The 22012-nt window shown below is 38.3% G+C and overlaps 2 protein-coding genes and 5 non-coding genes across 7 annotated transcripts; 4 read left to right on the top strand and 3 right to left on the bottom strand.

The window, feature by feature from the left end:
• Positions 1–4: 4 nt before the first annotated feature.
• and3 (actinodin3) lies at positions 5–824 on the top strand (the record flags this gene model as incomplete). Its single annotated transcript, XM_053687054.1, has 1 exon — positions 5–824. A coding segment is annotated over one exon (729 nt), but the record flags the coding sequence as incomplete, so codon positions are not given.
• A 687-nt stretch (positions 825–1511) lies between these two features.
• trnal-uag (transfer RNA leucine (anticodon UAG)) lies at positions 1512–1593 on the top strand. The gene has a single exon. It is a non-coding gene; the product is annotated as a tRNA-Leu (tRNA).
• Positions 1594–2104: 511 nt separating this feature from the next.
• Positions 2105–2178, bottom strand: trnat-agu (transfer RNA threonine (anticodon AGU)). Its single transcript has one exon. It is a non-coding gene; the product is annotated as a tRNA-Thr (tRNA).
• Positions 2179–2597: 419 nt separating this feature from the next.
• On the bottom strand, positions 2598–2679 carry trnas-gcu (transfer RNA serine (anticodon GCU)). Its single transcript has one exon. It is a non-coding gene; the product is annotated as a tRNA-Ser (tRNA).
• Positions 2680–2887: 208 nt separating this feature from the next.
• On the bottom strand, positions 2888–3020 carry LOC124629053 (U8 small nucleolar RNA). The gene has a single exon (XR_006983900.1). It is a non-coding gene; the product is annotated as a U8 small nucleolar RNA (small nucleolar RNA).
• A 945-nt stretch (positions 3021–3965) lies between these two features.
• On the top strand, positions 3966–4047 carry trnal-aag (transfer RNA leucine (anticodon AAG)). Its single transcript has one exon. It is a non-coding gene; the product is annotated as a tRNA-Leu (tRNA).
• Positions 4048–5523: 1476 nt separating this feature from the next.
• vamp2 (vesicle-associated membrane protein 2) lies at positions 5524–15022 on the top strand. The gene is made up of 5 exons (XM_017489940.3): positions 5524–5812; positions 10251–10359; positions 10932–11090; positions 11270–11321; positions 12035–15022. Coding segments are annotated over exons 1-5 (339 nt in total). The 5' UTR covers positions 5524–5810; the 3' UTR covers positions 12052–15022.
• The last annotated feature ends 6990 nt before the right edge of the window (positions 15023–22012 follow it).

The following is a 22012-nucleotide window of genomic DNA, read 5'->3' as shown; positions in this document are numbered from 1 at the left end:
TGTCTGTTACTCCTGCTGCTTTACTCTTCCTTTGTGTGTTTTTTTTCTTCCTGAACAGCTCTATGAGATCGACAAGATCCGGATTCTCTACCAGCAAATGCGCCACTTAGAGCAGAACTACGGCGCAGACGCTTCCAAATACCAGAACATCGTAGGCCTTCGGATTCCCAAAACCACTTCTCCACCTCCCACCACCAAACCTCCACCTCTACCCACCACCCATCCATCAGTGCTGTCTCTCCCACAGTCTGATGTTATATACTTGTGCAATCCCAAAGACCCGCTCTGTAAGCCCAGAATTGTCTATGTGCCCACTGGTGCTGTCGTCATACCCTGTGATCCACGCTACCACCCTAGCTGTACGCTGAGTATGCCTACTGAGGGCCCTTCTGAAGCCACTGAGCTGCATTCCACCATCCATCCGCCTGTGCCAAAACCTCCCAGCATCATCAAAGGGATGGAGAATGACTGTGACCCTTACTGGGACCCTGACTTCTTGATTGAAAACCTACCGAGACCTGTAAAATTGAGCGATCCTCCACTATCTAACCTCCCCAGTAAATCTCTGCTCGTCAACAGAGCAGAAAAAGAGAATGAAAAGGACCATCTGGCTTCATCATCAGAGGACAAAAGGACTTTGGATGCTTCTTATCTCCTCAATGAGCCATCTGATTACTACAGGGATCTTTATGATCCTTATCGGTATGTTAATCCAGCCCCTGGTCCTCAGTAAGACTGTGACTATGTACAAAATGCATAATACTGGAAAAATAGTGGGTCAAAATGGCAGACCACTATACATTACTCTAATACTGGAAGTAAAAAATGTACAACCATTTTGTTGTTGTTGTTGTTGTTGTTATTATTATTATTATTATTATTATTATTATTATTATTATTATTATTTAGACTTCTCATATATGTGGTGAATTACTTGTAGTATGGAAAGTAAAATAATCACCAAACATAACTTTGAAAAAAATTTTACAATGTAAAGTGATTTTAAAATAAAGACATTTTAATGATCAAATGTTTTCATTAATAATGAATAATAATAATAATAATCATCATCATCATCATAAACGCCTCAAAAGGGCCAGTTGGCTAAAGTTTATGCAAATATTTTTAAGGTTTATTGTCTTTTTGATGTAAACTCAGTCTTAAAACGTATGAACGTTCAATATGTAGTTAATAATAATGTTTTATTATGGATATTGACTTCAGCTTTAAATTGATATGCTCATTTTACGACAAAAACACTCAAATTAGCGTTTGGTAACTTGTTTAGCTAGATAAATGCTAACTTCAAACAATTAACTATCGACAAAATGTAAATATCTAATAATGAGTAACTGTAGTGTAGGAATTTTTGACGTCGTCGTTTTGGTCATTTATCGATTTGACTGCTTCCAACTAATTACTCAAACATGTTCGAACTAACAAACTTTTACATTTTTGCTGTCGTCTGGTAGGAAGAGATTGATATAGGACCACGTCAAACACTTAAGCACGGTAGCGTGGCCGAGCGGTCTAAGGCGCTGGATTTAGGCTCCAGTCTCTCTGGAGGCGTGGGTTCGAATCCCACCGCTGCCATCAAGTTTTTCTTTTCTTAATTCGTTTACAATAAAAAACCCCGACTATCTCATGTTTTTAATCTCTTCATCGAACCTGTAACATTCTAAATAAAAAGATTATATAGTGTTTAATGATGACGACATGGCGATATAACCATAACCACGCCATTAAACGTAACACAATAAGCCTTTCCCATACATTCATGGAATCAATTGTGATGTTTTAGAACACGATTTTCTAAGCAACAGATATGAACATACCTCACTGATGTGAAGTCAAAACAAAGCGACGAAAGTCTGACTAATAAAAGTATGAAGGTATTTTCAGTCACGATGCTTTTTGTTTCTATGGGACATGACAAAGTTGATTGTAAAACCAGGTGAGGAGCAACTACAATATGGCACAGTCAAGCCGAAGTAAATACGTGTTTATATTCGGTACACTCTCAAAACAGATAAAATGGTACATGTGGTGACGTATAGCCTGTGTAAGTAGTGCAGTAACGTCTGGAGGTTAAATGAGCAGTAAAAGGCACCGCTGGGATTCGAACCCAGGATCTCCTGTTTACTAGACAGGCGCTTTAACCAACTAAGCCACGGCGCCAGGCGACAAAGGGCTTCTTTGTAATCTTTTTAAATTAGCAAAAATTTGAATCAATATAAAGATTGATTAAAGATGATTTTTCAATATGGCACCTCATGGCAAAGAACTCTCTGAGGATCTGAAAAAAAGAATTGTTGCTCTACATAAAGATTCTTCAGTGTTGTCACATGAAAAGATATAATCCAATATTTACAAAAATGTGAGGGGTGTACTCACTTTTGTGAGATACTGTGTGTATATATATATATATACACACACACACACACACACATGTATATTCTGTTGAGGTAGAGTTTCTGTGCGGTCCCCGGGCGCCATCTGGCGGACCCCCAGGGGGCCAAGGACCCCAGCATGAGAACACTGGAATAAAGAATAACTGTAGACGTTCACATAAATTGTGAAAGACAGAAAACGTGGACCGACGAGGATGGGATTCGAACCCACGCGTGCAGAGCACAATGGATTAGCAGTCCATCGCCTTAACCACTCGGCCACCTCGTCTAGATGCCCGTAACGAATATGCGTCAGCAACAACGTTCTGATCTAGAAGTACGTAACAACACAGTAGAAAATTTGAACACAGTAGAATAAGCAACCAATAGTTATAAAAATAACGCTTCTTTTTAAACACGAACAACTTTACAAATAACTACAGTATAATTCTAACTACCTATTTAATTGCTTCTCATTTTTGAACACAGAGATAAGAATCAGACAGGATTCATCAAGGTGTTGCGGTTCCTTGATAAATGCGGAATATAATCACGCAATCATTGAATCCAATCATCATGTTCTGCAACCTTATTTCTAAGGTAACAGGTAAGGATATACCTCACTGATGTAACCTTACTTAAACCGAAGGACCAAACACATGTAACACACCCGTGTTTTCCATCATGGTAGATTCCGCTCTTAGTCTTGTGATATTTTTTACAGAGCTCCAACATGTCTAATATCACGTAATTTAAAATACTGCGTTTCAGACAGAGTGCTTAAAACTCGAAGTTTCACAAAAGATAATTTCAGGAATATTTTTTCTGGATTTTTTCTAACACACTCTAATTTGCATAACTCGACGTGATTGGTTCGTTTCATAAACGTGTTATTTCTGTTATTCTGACGCTTTAATTAATATCTAATTCACTCGCAGTTGAATGTGAATATGGGTCATATGTTCACACACTGTTAAACTGTTCACGGTTTAGAAAATAAAGTTTTAAATGACATTTTGTAAGGCGAAATGAAAGCGCGAGGGAGGCGAGTCAAGTTAGGGTGAAAAAACAGACGCTGAAGAACTATTCTACATCGTGTCCAATCTGCTCCACGCACGAGACTGTGTAGCCGCCAATGCTAACACAGGAGGCGGGCATTTGGGCATACGTTACAGCTTTATTTTATTTTTAAATAAAGAAGTATATATAAGACACATATTTATCCCTAAATAAATACACAGACAACATACACAGACAACGCAATTTATGTTTATCAGGTACCGAGCGAATATCATTGCGGCACTCATAGAAAAACACTGGCTTATTAGCTAGTTAACAGACTAGAGGGCAGTTGCTCCTTTGGTCTCCTAGGCAACAACATTTTTCACATTGGTTCATGTAACCTATCATGATTATCGCGATTACATGATCGACCAAGTAACGATAGTTTCCGGTGATTATCTTCAGAGAAGGCTAGTTTACATCTTTCTTTTAAAGTCAGGAATAAAGTTACTCTAAACTTTTTAATTATACTGAATTATACTGATAATATTCGCAGTCTTATGGCGTCTTTAAGGTAGCGTGGCCGAGCGGTCTAAGGCGCTGGATTAAGGCTCCAGTCTCTTCGGGGGCGTGGGTTCGAATCCCACCGCTGCCAACATTGTTTTCTTAATGTTTAAAAATCAGCAATAATATAATTATACAATTTTCCACGACCCTACAATATGTAGCGCCACTACGGCGCTGATTGTTTATACAGAACCAATCACTTAGGGAGAGAATAAAAAAACTAAGTGCCCAGTGAGGGAGCTTTTCTCTGTTTAATCATGTTACTTCTCACTCATTCTACTAGAAAGCACAAACAATTTATAAGTCTTTTCGTCGGTATATTTAGCTATAGGTTTAGGCTCTAAGCACTCCATGCTGCTTTCATTCATACCGCCATTTTGTTTATTTTCTGACATCCTCACTAACCAATAATAAACCACGGGATTAAACAGTTTAACAGACTTCAGATTAGACAGCTGTTTATCTACCTCTCACTTTCAGTGGAAAAACAACACCCATTTTCTTTTCTCAAATATATAATTTAGCGTGTCAAGTCCAGTATCTTTTATCCTCCATCTCGCACGTTTTCATGGCTCTTCTCCCAAATAGCAGGAGAGGCACAGGTGGCGCACTACTTAGGCACACTGTACAGAGAGGGGTTTGGGCTATGGGCTGAGTTACTATCTCGGGCTACTAGTGCACTAGTTAGTATTTAATAGTATGAATGCAGGTTATGAAGGATTTAAGGACCTATTAAGGGTATATATGAAGTTAATCAGCCTAAATATAGGCTAACAAACTGAAAATATTGAATCCAAAATCTAAACAAACAGAGCTCATTTGTTCATCACTCTTTAACTTCCAGACAGGTGCACATTGTATGAAGTCTTATATGATATGATATGATATGATATGATATGATATGATATTAATATTCTAATTTGAACGCATTTATTCAGTCCTTCCAGGATTTAGCGGTCGCAGAAATTAACGTAAAAAAACGAACCCAAAAAACTCCGCAATATTTGCAGGAGCTTGCAATTTTTCAAAATTAACGCAGATGTTTCTGCAGATTTGGGCCAAGACGCGTCATGGGACGTCATCACACCCGCTCATTCAACCAAAGCCCTGTTCGATTCACGTGCGTCGAGCTAAAAGTTCTCATTTACCAACATCAATGTGAAAGACCGTGCTAAACAATTACTTGCAATAGACAACTCGACATAACATGTCACCAATAGAAAGCAACAAATTACCAGTAGAAACGATTAGCGTTTCAATTAAAACCAATACAATTCCCATTTTAACCATTAAAATAATTCCAAATTCTATAAGGGTTTCAGTTGGCCTTTTTTCCAGCAAGGATGCTTTATTTATTTATTTATTTATTTTTACCGCATGTGATCACGTTACATTAAGCTCACCACATTCTGCGTGAAAATCACGCGTATGTTGGCTACGTCCGCGCGCACACTAGCACAAACAGATAGTGCTCTTAGTGCGCGCGGTCGTCATGGTGACCCTCTCCAACCTGCAGCTTCCCCGGATGACTAGTGACGTCAGCTAGCTGTCTCTGTTTTTTTTGTTCTCTTAATCCGAGAGCATCCATTTTTTATGTACGCAGGCAGCTCGGTGACGGAGCGCAGACACACGAAACCTGCTCATTTTTATTAAAATAAAAATAAAATAAAAAACAGTGCGGGGGAAAAATAACCCTGCGTGCGTGCGTGTGCGCGTGTTTGCGAGAAGAAGCGCGCGCGTCCTTATAATAAATAACCTGAGAGAAGGCGAGAGAGGGGAACATACGTCGTCGTGTCGTTTACACCACCTTTCTGTCGGATTTGTGTGTGCACGCGCCAACAATAAAAAGAAATGTGAGTACTGGTTCATTTACCACATATGCTATTTGTTTGTGTGTGTGTTTTTTAAAATTATTATTAATTTCTTTATTTCGGGTTGGGGTTAGTGAGCTCGTGCGCGGATGCTTATTTCTAGAAGGTGCTCTGGGTAGTGAAAGGCATCAAAGCGGGGAAAGCATTATGCATAGAAATTTAAAGGCCTTTTTTTATTTTTAAAAAAGGAAATTTCTTTCTTTCTTATTGATATGTCTGGATGTTTATGACTGTATTTTCATTAATTAAAAAAAATAATCTCAGCTTCAGATGATGTTTACTCATGAATTCTAGTAAGACTATAATAATAATGATTTGAAATATATGTCCATCAGAATAGCTATCAGACCTTCCTGCCTGGTTATTTTGTAAATGATTTGCAGCGCGTTTTATTATTTATTATTTAATATTTATTATTTATAGAGCTGTGAATGATGGTAGACATGGCCGAAACACGCCTATAGGCTCTGGATCAGACTGGCTTTGTTGGAAATTTGGTTGATTGTTATTTACTTTGAAAAAAATATATATATATATTTTTTCGAATACTTGACGTTCAAGAACATGTTCTAAATGTTTGCATTTATATTATATCTTTTAACTCGTGTATGAAAGTGGATGAGATATGGCCTAAATCCAGGGTTAAATCAGCTTTACTGTGATCATCTGTCAATCATAAAATAATAAAATATCAATGTTTTCATTCTTTCTTTCTTTCTTTCTTTCTTCTTTTTCTTTCTTTTTTTAATGTAGACATGTTCCTCAGTGGTGGTGGGGGTTGGGAGGGTCATATTGTCATATTGCTCTTGTACCTATGAAGCAAAACTGTCTTGTCCTGTCCTATCCATCACACACCCTTTCCAGAAAATGTATGTTTCTTAAAAAATATTGGTTTAGGTTTATTATCTCTATAGATGAATTCTTTATTTAGGAGCTCATAAAGCTCCTGTCGTACTGCTCCTACATGGAGGCTGTAACCAAATGGCTGGCACTAACACGTCTCCTGCGCAAGATGGCCGAGCCCGAGTCTCCTCCGAGCTGAGCGAGCTACAAACGCTGCAACGCCAGATTACATTCAAAATCCTAATCACGTCCCTTATGTTTACAGCGTCGAGGAAAACACACACCTCTTTTAATATCATCCACATGGCAAAGAGCAGTCTGAATTAATCATTTATTATTGTTATTATTATTTGCTGGTGAGATAGAGTAGTGCTTTATTTATTTAATAATTTATTCTTTTTAAAGAAAGGTGGATGTCGAGGCTCAAAATGATGTTTGACTGGCAAATTTTGTGGAAGGGCTGATCATGTGACAAAAAATTTTATATGCCAAGTTGTTAAATATGAGGTTTGGATTGACAATATATATCTCGTGAATATGAGTTGATATATCATGATATGTAAATGAGCCAATCCCTAAACATGAAATGCAATGCTATTCACAAACACTATAGAGTTTTACATGTATTATATACAGCTCAATAAAAAAAATAATAAAAAATCCTGGAAATCATGAAGCCCTATTTTTAAAATAATATGTAAGCAAATGTATTCTATAAGGTTGGCTCGAGGTTTCGTGCACGATTAAGGCATTTTGACCAATCAGCAAGGATAATAGGTCTAAGGATCACGTGATATTTCTAATGAAACCTTTTGATGTAAAATATAAGAAATTATTAACGATAAAGCTCTCTGATGTGTGAACAAAGCTTTAGATTGACGGCAGATCCTCAAACACACTCCTTACCTCGTGTATTATGCGAGTTTTGGACGCGTGATAGTAATGTTTTTGAAGCTTCTCTCACATTTCGAGATTTTGTCTCTCAATTCTACTGGATTAAAAAAAAAATCACAAACTGCACTGGTTGTCATTGAGTCTTTGAAATCTGAACACATTATGTTCTGAAATGAAACTTTTCTAACACATTTTATAGTAGTTTTATGATATTATAGTCCTACCTGTTCTCATTTAACCATAAATGCACCTCGCTTTGCTAAATTTCTGTGCATGTGACATTTATTTATGCACAATCACACTTGGTTAGCATAGATTTAAGGTGTCCATGATAAAAGATATTGCATGAAAAACATGCTCTTTTTAATTTATTTAATTCAAAAGTAGGCAAATTCAGACCCCAGGTGCTGTTCGATCCCCAAATGGGACAATTCCTGTTACGTAAAAATCTCATAGGCTACATTTCATGTAGTCATCTGTTTCCTCATGTGATTATGTGAGTCATATGTGATCACGCAAAAATTGAATCATATGAAAATAATCACAGCCTTTGTGATACTGAAACACCTGAGAAGATCATCTAAATGGACATCAGAACACAGCTAGTTAACACAGATGTTCAAGTTAACTACTACGTTCCAGACGTGGCTTGAAACCTTTCACTAAAATAGCCTAAAGATTCAAATGAATCGATTAGGACAGTTTTGGTCAAGAGTGCACAAGCTACTGAAGTCTTAAGCATGTGTAGATGTGCTGTTGGTGATTTTCGTCCTCTCTGAAGGGGACCGAAGGCTCTAAATATAGACAGCAGTGAAAGAGAAGGAGAGGCGGAAATGGAGGCAGGGGAAGATGTGAAAACACCACGTAGGCAGTGTCTGGATTTGAACACATCCATTTGTCCTCTCGTCCCGTCTGCTCTGTCTGTTTGAGCAAAAATAAAAAGAAATACGCCGTAATTGTGTTAACAGAGAACAAGACAAAAGTGTGATGGGATTCAGCGTTCAGAGGTCACCTTTATCCCCTGATTTGTCTCCGTCTGCTGGTCAGATCAAAGAATCGCAGAGCTTTCGTCCCCGTCCCCCCCCGCCCCCACGTGCGCACACATTTTCAGTCACGGCTCAAGATTTCATCAGGACAAATCACAGTGTAGTTTTAAAATATCAGTGTAAACAGATGATAATATTGTGTGTGTTATGATCATGATGTATCATCTAACAGATTATTGATGCAGGGCTATACAGTAGGCAACAATCACAGTGATTATGAAAAAGACAAAATTTGAACATTTGTCCATTTCACAATATATGAAAGAGAGAGAGAGAGAGATTAGTCAATGCAGTAGTTCAGTTTGCCAGCTTTCAGGCTTTTCTTGTCTGGTGAATAGAATTTAGAAGGATGTGTAATTGTGCCTTTCGTATGCTCCCTTCTGAAAAACACAGATTTTATCGCAGAAGCTCAAATCCCTCCCAAAAACGACGCCCACCTTAGCAAGGTCCTCGAATACATGGTCTGTAGCCTAACGAGGAGAGCAAAATCAGTGCTGTCTGTGTGGGAGTGGCATTACTCTTTCTCTCTCTCTCTCTCCTGTCAATCACAGCGACACTAGCCAGCTGTGGGCATCGTTGAGCTCATGTATGTGGAAGAGGGCAGATAGCGCTTTCCTCTGAGTATGTTACTCCTCCCTGTGACGCAACATGAGCAGCAGTTTGAAAAGATGTTCACGTGTCTCAGAGGAGGCACGTGTTAATCGTCGCCCTCCCCGGTTGGTAGTGGAGTATGATTGGGGAGCGCGGGCTGGTGGGTGTGACCCAGTTGACTAAAATTTGAGCACATTTCAAGCATAAGGTATACTGTATGAGGATGAATTTCTGATGATGATTGAATAACTGATCCAGTTTTACAGAAATGCCTCGATGCCTAATATTTATTTGTATTGGTTTATTGATTTAGAGCTTTGATTTTCCAGTATTTTTCTTCTTACAAGACTGATATTAGGGTTTTCTTATTACTAATTCTTATTACTTTCTTATTACTTATTACACGTCACATCTCTCAGCTCATTCTTTGCACCTGATTGTTTAACTAATGATCTGTAGACTGCTCTCTTTCATTTTTAATAATTTAAATACTAAATACTTGTTATTACTGGATTACGACTGCTTTACGACTATCTTGTACTTTTAGTTCAAGTAGTTTGTTAAAGTAAGTAGTGATTTTTTTTCTCTCTCTTGCTGTATAATTTACAATTGGATGATTGTTTGTCTTTAGTTGCTTTTATCTAAGCCTTTTCATAAACGAAAAAAAAAAATGTGAACAAACGACTGAAATCGGAAAAATCAGCCAGGGATGTTGCAGAACTAATGAACGTTGGTCCAGCAGTTATTTTGGTGTCCCTGTGCCTTTTGGTTATATTTTTTAAATTGTATCTTCATGTCAGTCCAGATTCTGTTTGAGATTTCCATGTACATAGATGAAAAGATTTGCTGAACGGAGATCTTTTGTTTCTTTTGATCATCAGCTCAGTTTCATTTTCAGTTTTCAGATTTCACCAACGTTACCTTAAGACCTTGTTTTTTTTTAAAAATTATTTTCACCCCTGTATGTCGAGCTCTTCATTTGTCAGATGTCCTTTTTCGCAGCCCTTTCTTTGGTTAAGGTGTACTGTTTTTATTTTAAACCCCAGGTCTGCTCCAGGCCCTGCCGGCGCCCCCGCCCCTGAGGGAGGGAATCAGCCTCCTCCCAACCTGACCAGCAACCGCCGCTTACAGCAGACGCAGGCTCAGGTGGACGAGGTGAGAGAGACATACTGTACACACACTTTTCATTGCACTCTGGAGGCTGAACATTTCACAGTTGGATTGTAATGACTTACACAGCTTAATAGCGCTGTTTTTGGCGTATCAGGGTACAGACGCCACGCCCGAGCACAATCAGGGAAAAATAAAAACCAGTACCTGACCAACTGACCGCTTGTATCAGTTATTTACCGAGAGCTACTTAGATATACAGATGCACCTCCATGCATGGTGATCCCCCCAGTGTTAGCTTGATAGTTTAGTGCCAGATAATGAATTTTCTCGGACATTAGTAACTAATCTGTTTTTGCTTCTGTACGTTAAAGTATCTTAAAGTGTAAATAAGAACAACAACAATAACAACTAAATGAAGAATAATAAAGCAGGAATGCATACTGTATGATTATGAGATAAAACTAGGTGGTAAATGATATAAATATAAACAATAATAACAGTAGTAGTAGTTCTTTTATTAAGGGTAAAGATATGTGAAGTGCATTAAGGCATCCTTTCGGCTTTTTATTCGATGAGTGCATACATTTCACCCCCCAAAAAAAATTCTGCCTCAGGTGGTGGACATCATGCGTGTGAACGTGGATAAAGTCCTGGAGCGGGACCAGAAGCTCTCAGAGCTGGATGACCGAGCCGACGCGCTGCAGGCCGGAGCATCTCAGTTCGAGACCAGTGCCGCCAAACTCAAGAATAAATACTGGTGGAAGAACGCCAAGGTACAAAAACAATAAACACCTGATCACAGAGAGATCGCTCTGATAATCCTATCCTATGGATATCCTGTGGACTATCCTATGATAGTCGTTCTATACAGAGAAGAAACACCTGGGATTCATTTTTAGGAAACAGATGTCATTATAATGCCTTCTTCTTCTGTCCGTCTGTCTGTCTGTAGATGATGATAATCCTGGGGGTGATATGTGTGATCGTGCTCATCGTCATCATCGGTAAGAGAAGAGTTCTTTCTTTCTTTCCCTCTCCCTTTTTTCTTTCTTTCTTTCTTTCTTTCTTTCTTACCTTCTTTCTCTCCTTCTTTCATTTAATTCTCTCTTTCTTTTGCTCTTTCTTTCTTTCATTTTCTCTCCATTTCCTTCTTTCTCTTTCTTTCTTCTTTCCTTCTTTCATTCTCTTTCTTTCATTCTCTCTTTCTTTCTTACTTTCTTTCTTCATTCCTTCTCTCTCTCTTTCTTTCTCTCTCTCTTTCTTTCTTTCATTCTTTCATTCTCTCTCCCTGTCCTTCTTTCTCTTTCTTTCTTCTTTACTTCTTTCATTCTCTCTCACTTTCTTTCTTTCATTCTCTCTTTCTTTCTTTCTTTCTTTCTTTCTTTATTTCTTCTTTCATTCTCTCTTACATTCTTTCTTTCTCAATTTCTCTCTCTCTTTCTTTCGCATATCCTTTTTATTTGGGTAAAAATGATTTCGACCAATAATTGTACTTTTTTTTTGTACTTATTTTTTTAAAAATGGATTTTCCCTTCTGTCACTTGCTGTATAATTTACAGCCTAACCATATTACACTTGAATTTTTGTAAAAATCTCATTCTCTAGTCATTGTTTTTTTTTTATTTCTATTGTCTTACTTACTTATAGTCTGAAAACAACTGAAAACAAGTCCACGTCTAAAAGCACAACACTGAAATTTGCCCTTTATGTTTTTCAGTGTACTTCAGCACCTAAAGGGCGAGTTTCCTACCCCACCCTGCGCCCGATTTACAACTATTCAATCAATACCCAACAAACGAGTGTAAATCTCTGCCCTCGATGACCCCCTGTACGGACCCCGGTTTCTGTGTCCCCACGTCCGGCCTCTGAGCGTGCGCCTGTGTGTGTGCGCGTGTGTGTGTCCTCTGTAAATACCTCCCGCTTTTCTGAGATCTCTGAAAGCAGACGGTAATCCCAGTAAATCTCTCAGTGTGTGTACGACTCGTCCTTATTTGTAGAGTTTTATTTGTAGAGTTCGTATGTGGGTGTGCGTTTGTATTATTTAAAAAACAAAAAATGTTTTCTTTTTTGTATGACTTCTTTGGCTTGAAAAAACTGCCTATGAATCTCTGTGTATATAACGCACGATGTGTGTCACTTATTCTATGCTTGTAGTTTACTTCTTTAACCGAGATACTCTTCCAAAACCCGATGTCTCTCTCTCTCTCTCTCTCTCTCTCTCTCTCTCTCTCTCTCTCTCTCTCTCTCTCTCTTTCTCTCTCTCACTGTCAGTGCATCTGTATTTCTTTTTTTTCAACAATAGACTTTTGTAAACTGCCACAGAAATGATTTGGACCAATGGTGATAGATTTATATTTTTATTAAGTCTGTAGTGTCTTATCTCTTAAACATTCCTTTATTGCAGGGTAGAACGATGCTGTCTACACAACTGAAATGCATACAGGAATATTTTACAAACAGTCTGTAATTGGTGAAAACAGCGGACGCACGTGGCCGATAAGATTAAAGGGGAATCAGCATGCACAAGAACCTCGTTTTTGATGGCGCTTTTAAACAGAAAATAGTAATAATAATAATTTGAAAGTACAGCCGAGCTGCCAGCAAAATTGAAAGCACACTGCTCGCATTATTTCTAAATGGCATGCTTTTTTGTTGTTGTTTCTTTCTTGAAATTTTATTATTTAGATTTTATGTTTATATGTAGAAATAGAGTATATTTGTCATTTTTTTGCATGTGGAAAAGGGACCAGATTATCACCTGGAGATTGTGTGTGTGTGTTTGTTGATTTTAGCTGTCTAGTTTATACACTGCCAAGCACCTGGGGGTTTTTTGTGTGTTTTTTCCGTCCCTTTATGTCCACACTGCTCGCACCGGTTTGCTTTTATGCATACAGTGATATAACATAATGCCACCTACATGCATACACAAACACACACACACACAAACACACACACACACACACACACACACACACAAAAACACAAATACAGGACTCCAGTCACGTAGGACCGATCTGTCAGCATGAAATGAGCCAGTGATGATGTGTGGAGCCACACAAGATTATTTTTACCACACACACACACACACACACACACACACACACACGCTCACCCTCCATTCTGTTCATATCTCCCCTCCCCCATGGCCATATGTACAGTCCGTCATTGGATTAAACCAGAAGGACTAACTAGGCATGCTAGTGTAGCTTAAAGAAATAAGACTGTGTGTGTGTGTGTGTGTGTGTGTGTGTGTGTGTGGGAGCTGAGGAGGTGCCGTCTTTGACATTCTTAATCGTTATTTCTTTAGATATATAAGGAAGAGTGGCATAAAAAACCTTGTTCCAATAATTTTGCCTGTTATTTGCATAGTCATGGAACATCCAGACCTCCAGAAACTATGCTATTCAATTATGCTAGCTAGCTAACCTCTAGCTTCCACGTTAGCTAATTTCTTTGCTACCTAATGGCACTCAGACTGCATAAAAATCGGGAATGGTGGAGAAAATAATTCTTGTGATTTCATTCTTCCCATCAGCCATCTAGTCATACTCTAAAAAAATGTAAAGGTCAGTGCTTGCTAACTAACTAAATGACTAACTAGCTTGATGTGAAATGTATAGCTATTCATAGCTGTACTTCATTTTAGTGAAACACAACAGCACTCAGGCGGCATAAAATCCAAAAACAGCCAGTTAAATTGTTCTTGTTCTTGCTGTATGTTCAACCAGCAGTCGATCAAAGTTTCGGAAGAAACCATGCTGAAACTATGCTAACTAGCTTGTTAGCTTACTATCAATCCTATAGCTTGTGGAGGTCTGCTGTCTTTTCCACTTTATGTTTTTTTAATCAACATTACTAATTCCATCTTGTATGGATGATTGTATGGAGAATTTTATTTTTTAAAAACAAACACTCACTCGTTAAACCCAGAACAGAAACCAACCAAAGACCTCGTTGTCTTGCTAACGCTGCCAAACTGCCATCAAAAACAGGTTCAGGGACAAAGCATTTTCCTTTCACCCCTCACGATGCTCACTCAGACTCATCTCGGGCTACAAGCCCCAATCAGCTGATCTCGGACTTTATTTTACTCGTTCAGGATTAGCAGTGGACCTAATTCAAGAATAATACGCGATGATGATGATGGTGATGGTGACGAAGGTGTCCGCTATTCTTAGCCACTCAACATCGATAGCACAACTCCGTTATTTCTCCTTTCTCCCCCTGTGATGCTGATTTATTTGTAGCTGTTAAGAAAAAAAAAGAAAAGAAAGAAATGACTATATTGTGTTCAGTGTTGTGCTGTGGGGTGAATCTGGTGGACGTGGGGGCCCATTTCTTCAGGTACATGCCAAATTGACATATTTAAATTAGGCCGATTTGTTTAGCATCGGGGTAGGACTCGTACACCACGGACAAATCACGAAAAGGATTTGAAGCGGAATTAATTAAAAAAAACAAAAAAACAGATGTATGTGAGATTGAAATGATTTCTGTTCCCTTTGTGAATGTGTGTGTATGAAGCTGTACCCCTGTCTATTTATTTTAGGTTTAACAGTGAGTGAGTGAGTGTGTGTGTGTGGGTGGGTGTGGGTGGGTGTAGGGGTAACAGGCACGGGTAACTTCACCGCTCCCAGTCTGGTTAAGTTTGTGCATCTTCTTGTGCGTCATCGAGGGAAATTGTAAAAAAAAAAATAATAATAAATTGGCTGCACAATTTCATCAGATTTTACGTTTTAGCGTCCCACACCTGACGTACATTTGTTTTGAACTCGATTTGACCTTATTTTAGATTTTAGTAAAGGCCACTTCAGGGAGCAGTGGGTCAGCTTTGCTTTGGGGAAAGAGGAATGATTTGTATTTATTTTTCATTAGCGGAAATGGGCGGGGTGTAATCAGTGGTCGACGTCATAATGGGAACTGGGGGAAAAAAGACTCGTTTTTTTTTCAGGGTATCTTTGAGGAACAGGAAGTTGGAGGCTGCGTATTCGTGTGGCTTAAAACGGAAACGCATCTGAGAGGCAATATGTGAAAGTTTTTCAGGCATCCGGGTCACAATGGATGTCTCGTAGTAGCAACTAAAAGCGACCAGACTTGTATCTTAAAGGCATTTCGCTACTCACCCAGGGCATGTTGTGAAATTTACACAATTTTATTGACATCACACGTTACCAGAAAGTAACCAATCACAGTTGGTTCTTGTCTGCCAGGATGTTTAGAAATTTCAATCCAAACCATACACCAGTTAACCCGCTCAGATTATCTAGTCTCCTGGATTCGCTACTACGAGACATAGAGCCAAGAGCCTGGTTTCTGACACTATTTGTAATTTAATGTCTTTATTTATTTCATTCGGAAATGTAGATTTGCGTCGCCCCTGTTCGTCTGGCCTTTTCGGAGGGACCTGGCCGGATAAACACGGGCAACACAGCCTACAAAAGCCAGATTTTATTTATTTATTTATTTACTTACTTACTCTATCCACATATTTGTCTTCACCTTTAATGTTTTTTGGATATTAAAAACAGGACGAAGTTATAACGTTACCATTCGATAACCAGACATCCACGGAAACAGTTGTAGAGTAAATCTGTCAATGTCTAATTATATCGATGAACATCTTGGGATTATATATATAAATATATAAATATATAAATATACATATATACTGGGGAAAATAATGACATTATGATGACCTGTGTTTATTGTTCCGAGTTAGAAATTACAATGTATGTGTGTGTGTGTGTGTGTGTGTGTGTGTGTGTGTGTGGAAACAATGACAATGTTCAACATAAATTAAATATATGATTAAAAAAACAAAAAGGAGTGTGTCTGTGGTGTTCATTTGATTTTTTTTTTTTTTTTTTGCTTTGTTGCATTTAAAAGTTTGAAAGATTGTGTTTTGCAATCCAGAAATTTCGTACACGTGTACGAGCTAACCTACAGTAAACAGTTTCTCAACATTAATAAAGAACAGTTTATTGGGCTTGGTGTTTTGGACATACATATCTAACACGACTGAGTTGTTAGATAAGCGTGGCTTCTTCGGTTGTCCATTAGGAACGGGTTCGTTGGATAATTAACGGTTCTACTCGGAACCCTTATCAGGAAACACTCGACAGTGAACCTGTAAACGTTCCCCCAACTGTACACCATTATTTTGCCAATCGCTATTACAGATATGAATGAAAATCCATTATCATCATCCATTCCATCATTCTACACGTACACACCGAGATGAAATATCAAGTGTCCGGTGTCACAGTGTAATATTTGATAAAATACAGGTCCAGGGTATACAGAGAATTCTACACATTGTGTGGGAAGTGCAGTGTGATAATAAATATGCAGGACAGTGTGGATAACAGAGTAAACACTCTGGACAACAGGAACAGGAACAAATATTAACCAGCCTGCGTCAATAGTAAATGCTGATCAGAACAATTCCCATAAAACATTAATCATTATTAATCATCAAGGCCTATTTTTTTTAAAAGAGAGTTATTTAACCACATTTTACATCATATATACTGTTAATGGGATATAGATTCAAATCTAACCAAACTTGCTTAGATTGAATGATTTAGGGCATTCTTTAAATTGATTTAAAGTTAAAACCATCAGGAGAAAGTTCGGATTATGAAGTTTGCTGGGGGAAAAAATCATGCTCTATAATTTGAAACATTAAAGCATGGGGTTTTATTTGGTTTTTGTTGTTGATTTTTCCAGTAGGGCTAGAGGCCCCTCTAGTGGAGTAGTGTTGTAATTGCGCCCTACACCCTTAATAAAAGCACTACATAGTGTACAGGTTTCAGTCCCTGGTCTTGGAGAACCTCTGTCCTGCACATTTCAGTGTTTTCTGCTCTAACACACCTAGTACAGTTCAGACTGTGTTTTTTTTTGTTTTTGTTTTTTTTTGTTAGTCTTATTAACTTATTAACAAGAGAGAGAATAAACAGCGGTATAGCTGCTACAACGTAAGTGAGAACAGGAACTACCTTGCCTCATGGACGTTCTACAACATTGAACTTAATTACAAATGCATAAAAAGTGTGATGCTTCATTCTTTTATTTAAAACAAAGACTGTAGTACTTGGCAAACCGCTGTAGAATAAAACACTGCTCCTATCGACATATAATCCACTTCAGGGTGGTAACGTTTACATGGACAGCAGTAATCTAATTATTGACCTTAATCCGAGTAAGATAGTAATGTGATTAAGGTGTTTACATGAGTCGCTTTTAGAATACTCCTGTCATGTTCCCGTTTTACATGTTTTAGAACATAATTAGATTAACAGCCCGCGTCATTACGTGACCGCGCCACGCTGTCCGACGTCCCTCCAGAATTTCACGTATCAACATACAGTTCGTCTTTGTTATGGTACCGTATACAGTTTTGGGTGTTTTTATTTTTATTTTTTCTTACGAACGCTTTAAGTGCAGTTAATTATTTGTCATGCTTTACGTGCTAATAGACAACTGCTTGAAGCGGTGGGTGTGTCCCAAATCGCGTACTTACCATCTATATAGTAGCCGAGATACATGTATTTTTCCCCACTACAGGCCTGTAGTAGGAAAGTATGCGATTTGGGACACAGCCGAACTCTCTTGTTTGCCGTAAAACGTAAAACTGCCGTGTGTGATCGTGTCCTGTCGCAAAATGCGGTGAAAACTCCTACACGACGTTCATAATGTGATTAAGGTGTTTACATGTCACTACTACACGTCCATAATGCGACTAAAACAGGAGTACTCCACCTGTCTTAATTAGATTATTGCTTACTTCGATTATGACCTTAATTAGATTAAGGTAAGTAAAAATTGCTGTTTACATGGTAGTTTCTTAATTAGAGTATGGTCTTAATCGGATTAAGAGTGGATTATTGTTGTCCATGTAAACGCAGCTAGTGACTCACACCACCCTGTCGTTGATTATTGTCCTATTACAGCACCACACAGAGTGTTTCAGTCCTTACTTATCGTCACATAATCATATTACATGTTAATTTCCCAGTATTGCCTACATTTCTGTTGTGTGTGACTGTAGACTGGGACTACCTTCCAAAGTGCATGGAGTTGATCTGCCTGTTGCTATGGTAATGTAGCAGAAGATGTATTAGGATGTATTACAGAGCATTTCTCTTCTGTGTTTTCTGTATTCCACATCTATAGAACTCTGTGGAAACGTTCGCCATGTCACTGTTTGACATTTCCGTATTTGCGCGTGGGATATTCAAACGCTTCTCGACTCGTTGTAGGTTTGTGGTGAGTTCCAGCTTTAAACACTGGAGACTAAATAAATCAAGACAGACGAGACAAAACCATCAGCAGCCCGGATTAAATGTCCAGATGGTACAATGAGGGAGGGAAAAAAAATCACTTCTTAACCTCTCTGAGCTGAGCAAAAACCTAAAACCATTCATACTTTTTACCCCCTTTGACCTCATTCAAATATCTAATACCAATCAGTTGTTTTCTCGTTTATTTAAATGTACTTAAAAAAAAAAAAAAAAAAAAAAAAATTCATCCAACAAATCCACATCAAATGAAACTGCTGATTAGTCTCATTTAAATAAATAGTTCTATAAATAGTTCTCATTTGCTGAATTCAGGACCTGTCTCCTTTGCTTCACAAATAAAAAGTTGACGAATGTTGAGATATAAGTTAGATTTAAGTTTTGTAAATTTGCTAGCAAGTTTTTTTTATTTTTGTTGCTAACACCATTGTATTAATTCCAGCAATCCATAAGATAAATAAACATTGATGTCATGTCAAACTGTTAATTGTTGATCAGTTTCTTGACCTTCACTCCAGTCGCTTTTGAATCTAATTGAATAAGATTCTGAAATTTTTACTGAAAAACTGTTCCTCTGTACGTTTTCCACCCAAAGGTGTGTGACTGTGTGTTCAAATCTGTGTGCTCAAAAATGGGCCTTGCTGGTTCCATTAGGCGGTGGGTCATTATCTCCCCATGTGTGTAAAACATCAGTATTCATGACCACTGACACGCCCTCGCATACAGCCTTTCTAAAACAAAAAGTGTCACACAAAAGTTAAGTGAACAGGATGGTTTTCACAACATGTGGTACTCTGGTCTACATCCAGTATCGTAAAATACAGAAAACAAATAGGATCCACTTTCCACTGCGTCCTTCTCCGTGAACTTCTATCAAACAAAACTGAACCGAAACGCCGTATAACTGTCACACAGACATGAGAAATAAGTCTACAGAAACCTTCAAATGTCTACTTTTAAATGACTCGATTCAAATCTAAAACAAATATTCTCGGCTTATGTAATGTGCATGAAAGAAACGCTAGGTACAGGTTTTCCTACTGGTCATGGACTATCTCATGACGTCTCTTTTGGACAGTAACGTTTTGGGCTCTGGCTACCATGTGTACATGGGCAGTTTCTACACAAGTCCAAAGCTCCTAACATACTTGTTTGCTATGAAGTTTGGTGCTTGTGGGACTTACAGAGACTGTAGGAAGGGCTGCCCATGGAATACAGCTAATTCACTGACCAAGAGGTCCTCCAGGGGATTCATCAGGTGGATTCAGGATGGACCGCCATCCATGCTGCCTATACAGGAGACACTATGCAGAGGAGGTGAAAGCTCAAGATACACAGAGGACAAAGACTTTTCCATGTACTGGAAAAGTCAAAACATGGGTTGGCGTTGACCTGTCTGGTCAGCTGCTGCAGTTCTACACTGCACAGCACAAAACCATGAAGGTTTGGGATATACATTAAAGCTGTATATTATTATATTATAGCTGTGTTTGAGGCAAGGTTACGTGCTCTGACAGAACAAACAAAAGGTGGGAAATGACATCATTACAACTCTGCAGCATTAGACATAGCGCTGGTTTTGACCCTCTTACTCCATTGAAATGTGCTTCACTCCTCCATCCACCCCCAAGCAGCATTCCCACATCATCACATTCCTGTGTGTTTCCTGCTGAACCTTATCTCTGATTCTCAAGTCAGCCCGAATCCTGAATAAGCAGAAAGAGTCCTGAAAGAGAGATTTTTTTTACTCCATGTATGAAAGATGATATAAATACAACCATTTCACATCTAAAAGAAGTTTTAATGAAAAGATTTCCTGTTTCCATTGCAGCACTACTGACTGAACGTTTGTCATCCTCCTCCTGACTCATCACCTCCTCTCGGCTGCTTCTTAACGTCTTTTGAGTGGCTTAGAATCTGTGAACGTGTGTGTTCCCTGCTGCAGGCCTCCAAACAAACCAAACAGCGTAGGGGGCGAATTCTTGCAACATTGCGTGTTATGTTCCCTCAGCACTTGGATTGGATAGATAAGTTACAACCAGAGCTGTGTAAACTTCGGACTGTTGCAACCGAGTTGATCGCCTTACTCTAATCTGTATATTATTCAGCTTCCATACTTTCTCCACTAACAGTAAAGATCAGGAATGTTATGGCTGAAAGAGACTACAAGCTTTAAAAAACCTTAAGGCAGTTCCTCAATACAACCTGCAATCTAAAACTGGGCAGCCAAAAACATAAAAAAAATTATGCAAATAAGCTGCTGGAACACACGACTGGGAACATTTCATAGAACCTCAAACGTTTAGTGTACTTGCCTAAATCGTGATGCCACAGATGTAAATTTTAAATCTGGCAACCGAAACACAAACATGCCAGATAACCCAAATATGTATCATCGAAAAAGACTAGTAATATTAATAACATATTTTTCATTCTAATTGTGCAGTGTGTTTCTTCATTTCCCTACACAGTGTAAGAAGAGCAAATTTTATATTTGGCAACCAAAACACAGACTAAGTAAGAAGAACATAACAATCCCTATGTAAAGTCAGGGTCATTTACTAAAAGCTCAAAGTCCTAGGAAAACTTATGACTCCTACACAGAACTCAGAGAGAGTGACTGAAATCAATAATCTGGCAACCTAAAGACACAGAACAAGCTGCATGGAGGAAAAGGACAGTAAAGATGTCTACTTTACTAGTTTACTAGTTTAATGTGTCTCATAAAAGATCAAAAGATCAAAAGTTAGGGAACATTTCTACCTAAATATTGGGAATCGTCATCATGGAAAACACGAGTCTGTCTCTCAAAAACTAGGGAGGTTAATGATGTGTTGTCATTTGAATCATTCTTAGTGAGCTCCTGTTCTTGACTTCATGCTACACAGTATGAGCAGAGCAAAAAATAAATACATCTGGCAACCAAACATGCTGAATAGGTCACATGGAATCCAAAGACAGCAAATGTGTCCTTCTAAAGCCAGGGATTTTCCCACTGTACGTGGCATAGCAATACGAAATCTGGCAACCAAATATATAAAAATAAAAATAATAAACCCATTAACTACATCTAATAAATCTCAAAAGATCTTGGGGAAACTTCCTCACAGGACACTACACAGGTCAAAGTGACCAGTAATCTCAAATCTGGCAACCAAATATGCAAAATTATGCTAATAAGCTGAATGATACACAAAAGAAGGTCTGAAATGTGAAACATGGCAACCGAAACACAAACACAAACCGAGCTGAATAAACTGTATAGAATTCAAAGACAGTCTGGAGGATGTTTATCGTGTCCCATAAAACATCAGATGCTGAGGAACTTTCTCACTTTCTGACTTCTATCTACACAACATGAGTGCAGCAAAAAAAAAAAAAAAGCAAATCTGGCA

Source organism: Ictalurus punctatus, chromosome 16, assembly GCF_001660625.3.
Source record: "Ictalurus punctatus breed USDA103 chromosome 16, Coco_2.0, whole genome shotgun sequence".
NCBI classification, from domain to species: Eukaryota; Metazoa; Chordata; class Actinopteri; order Siluriformes; family Ictaluridae; genus Ictalurus; species Ictalurus punctatus.
Note: the sequence above shows the minus strand (reverse complement) of the source record. Positions and strands in the feature narration are given on the sequence as shown.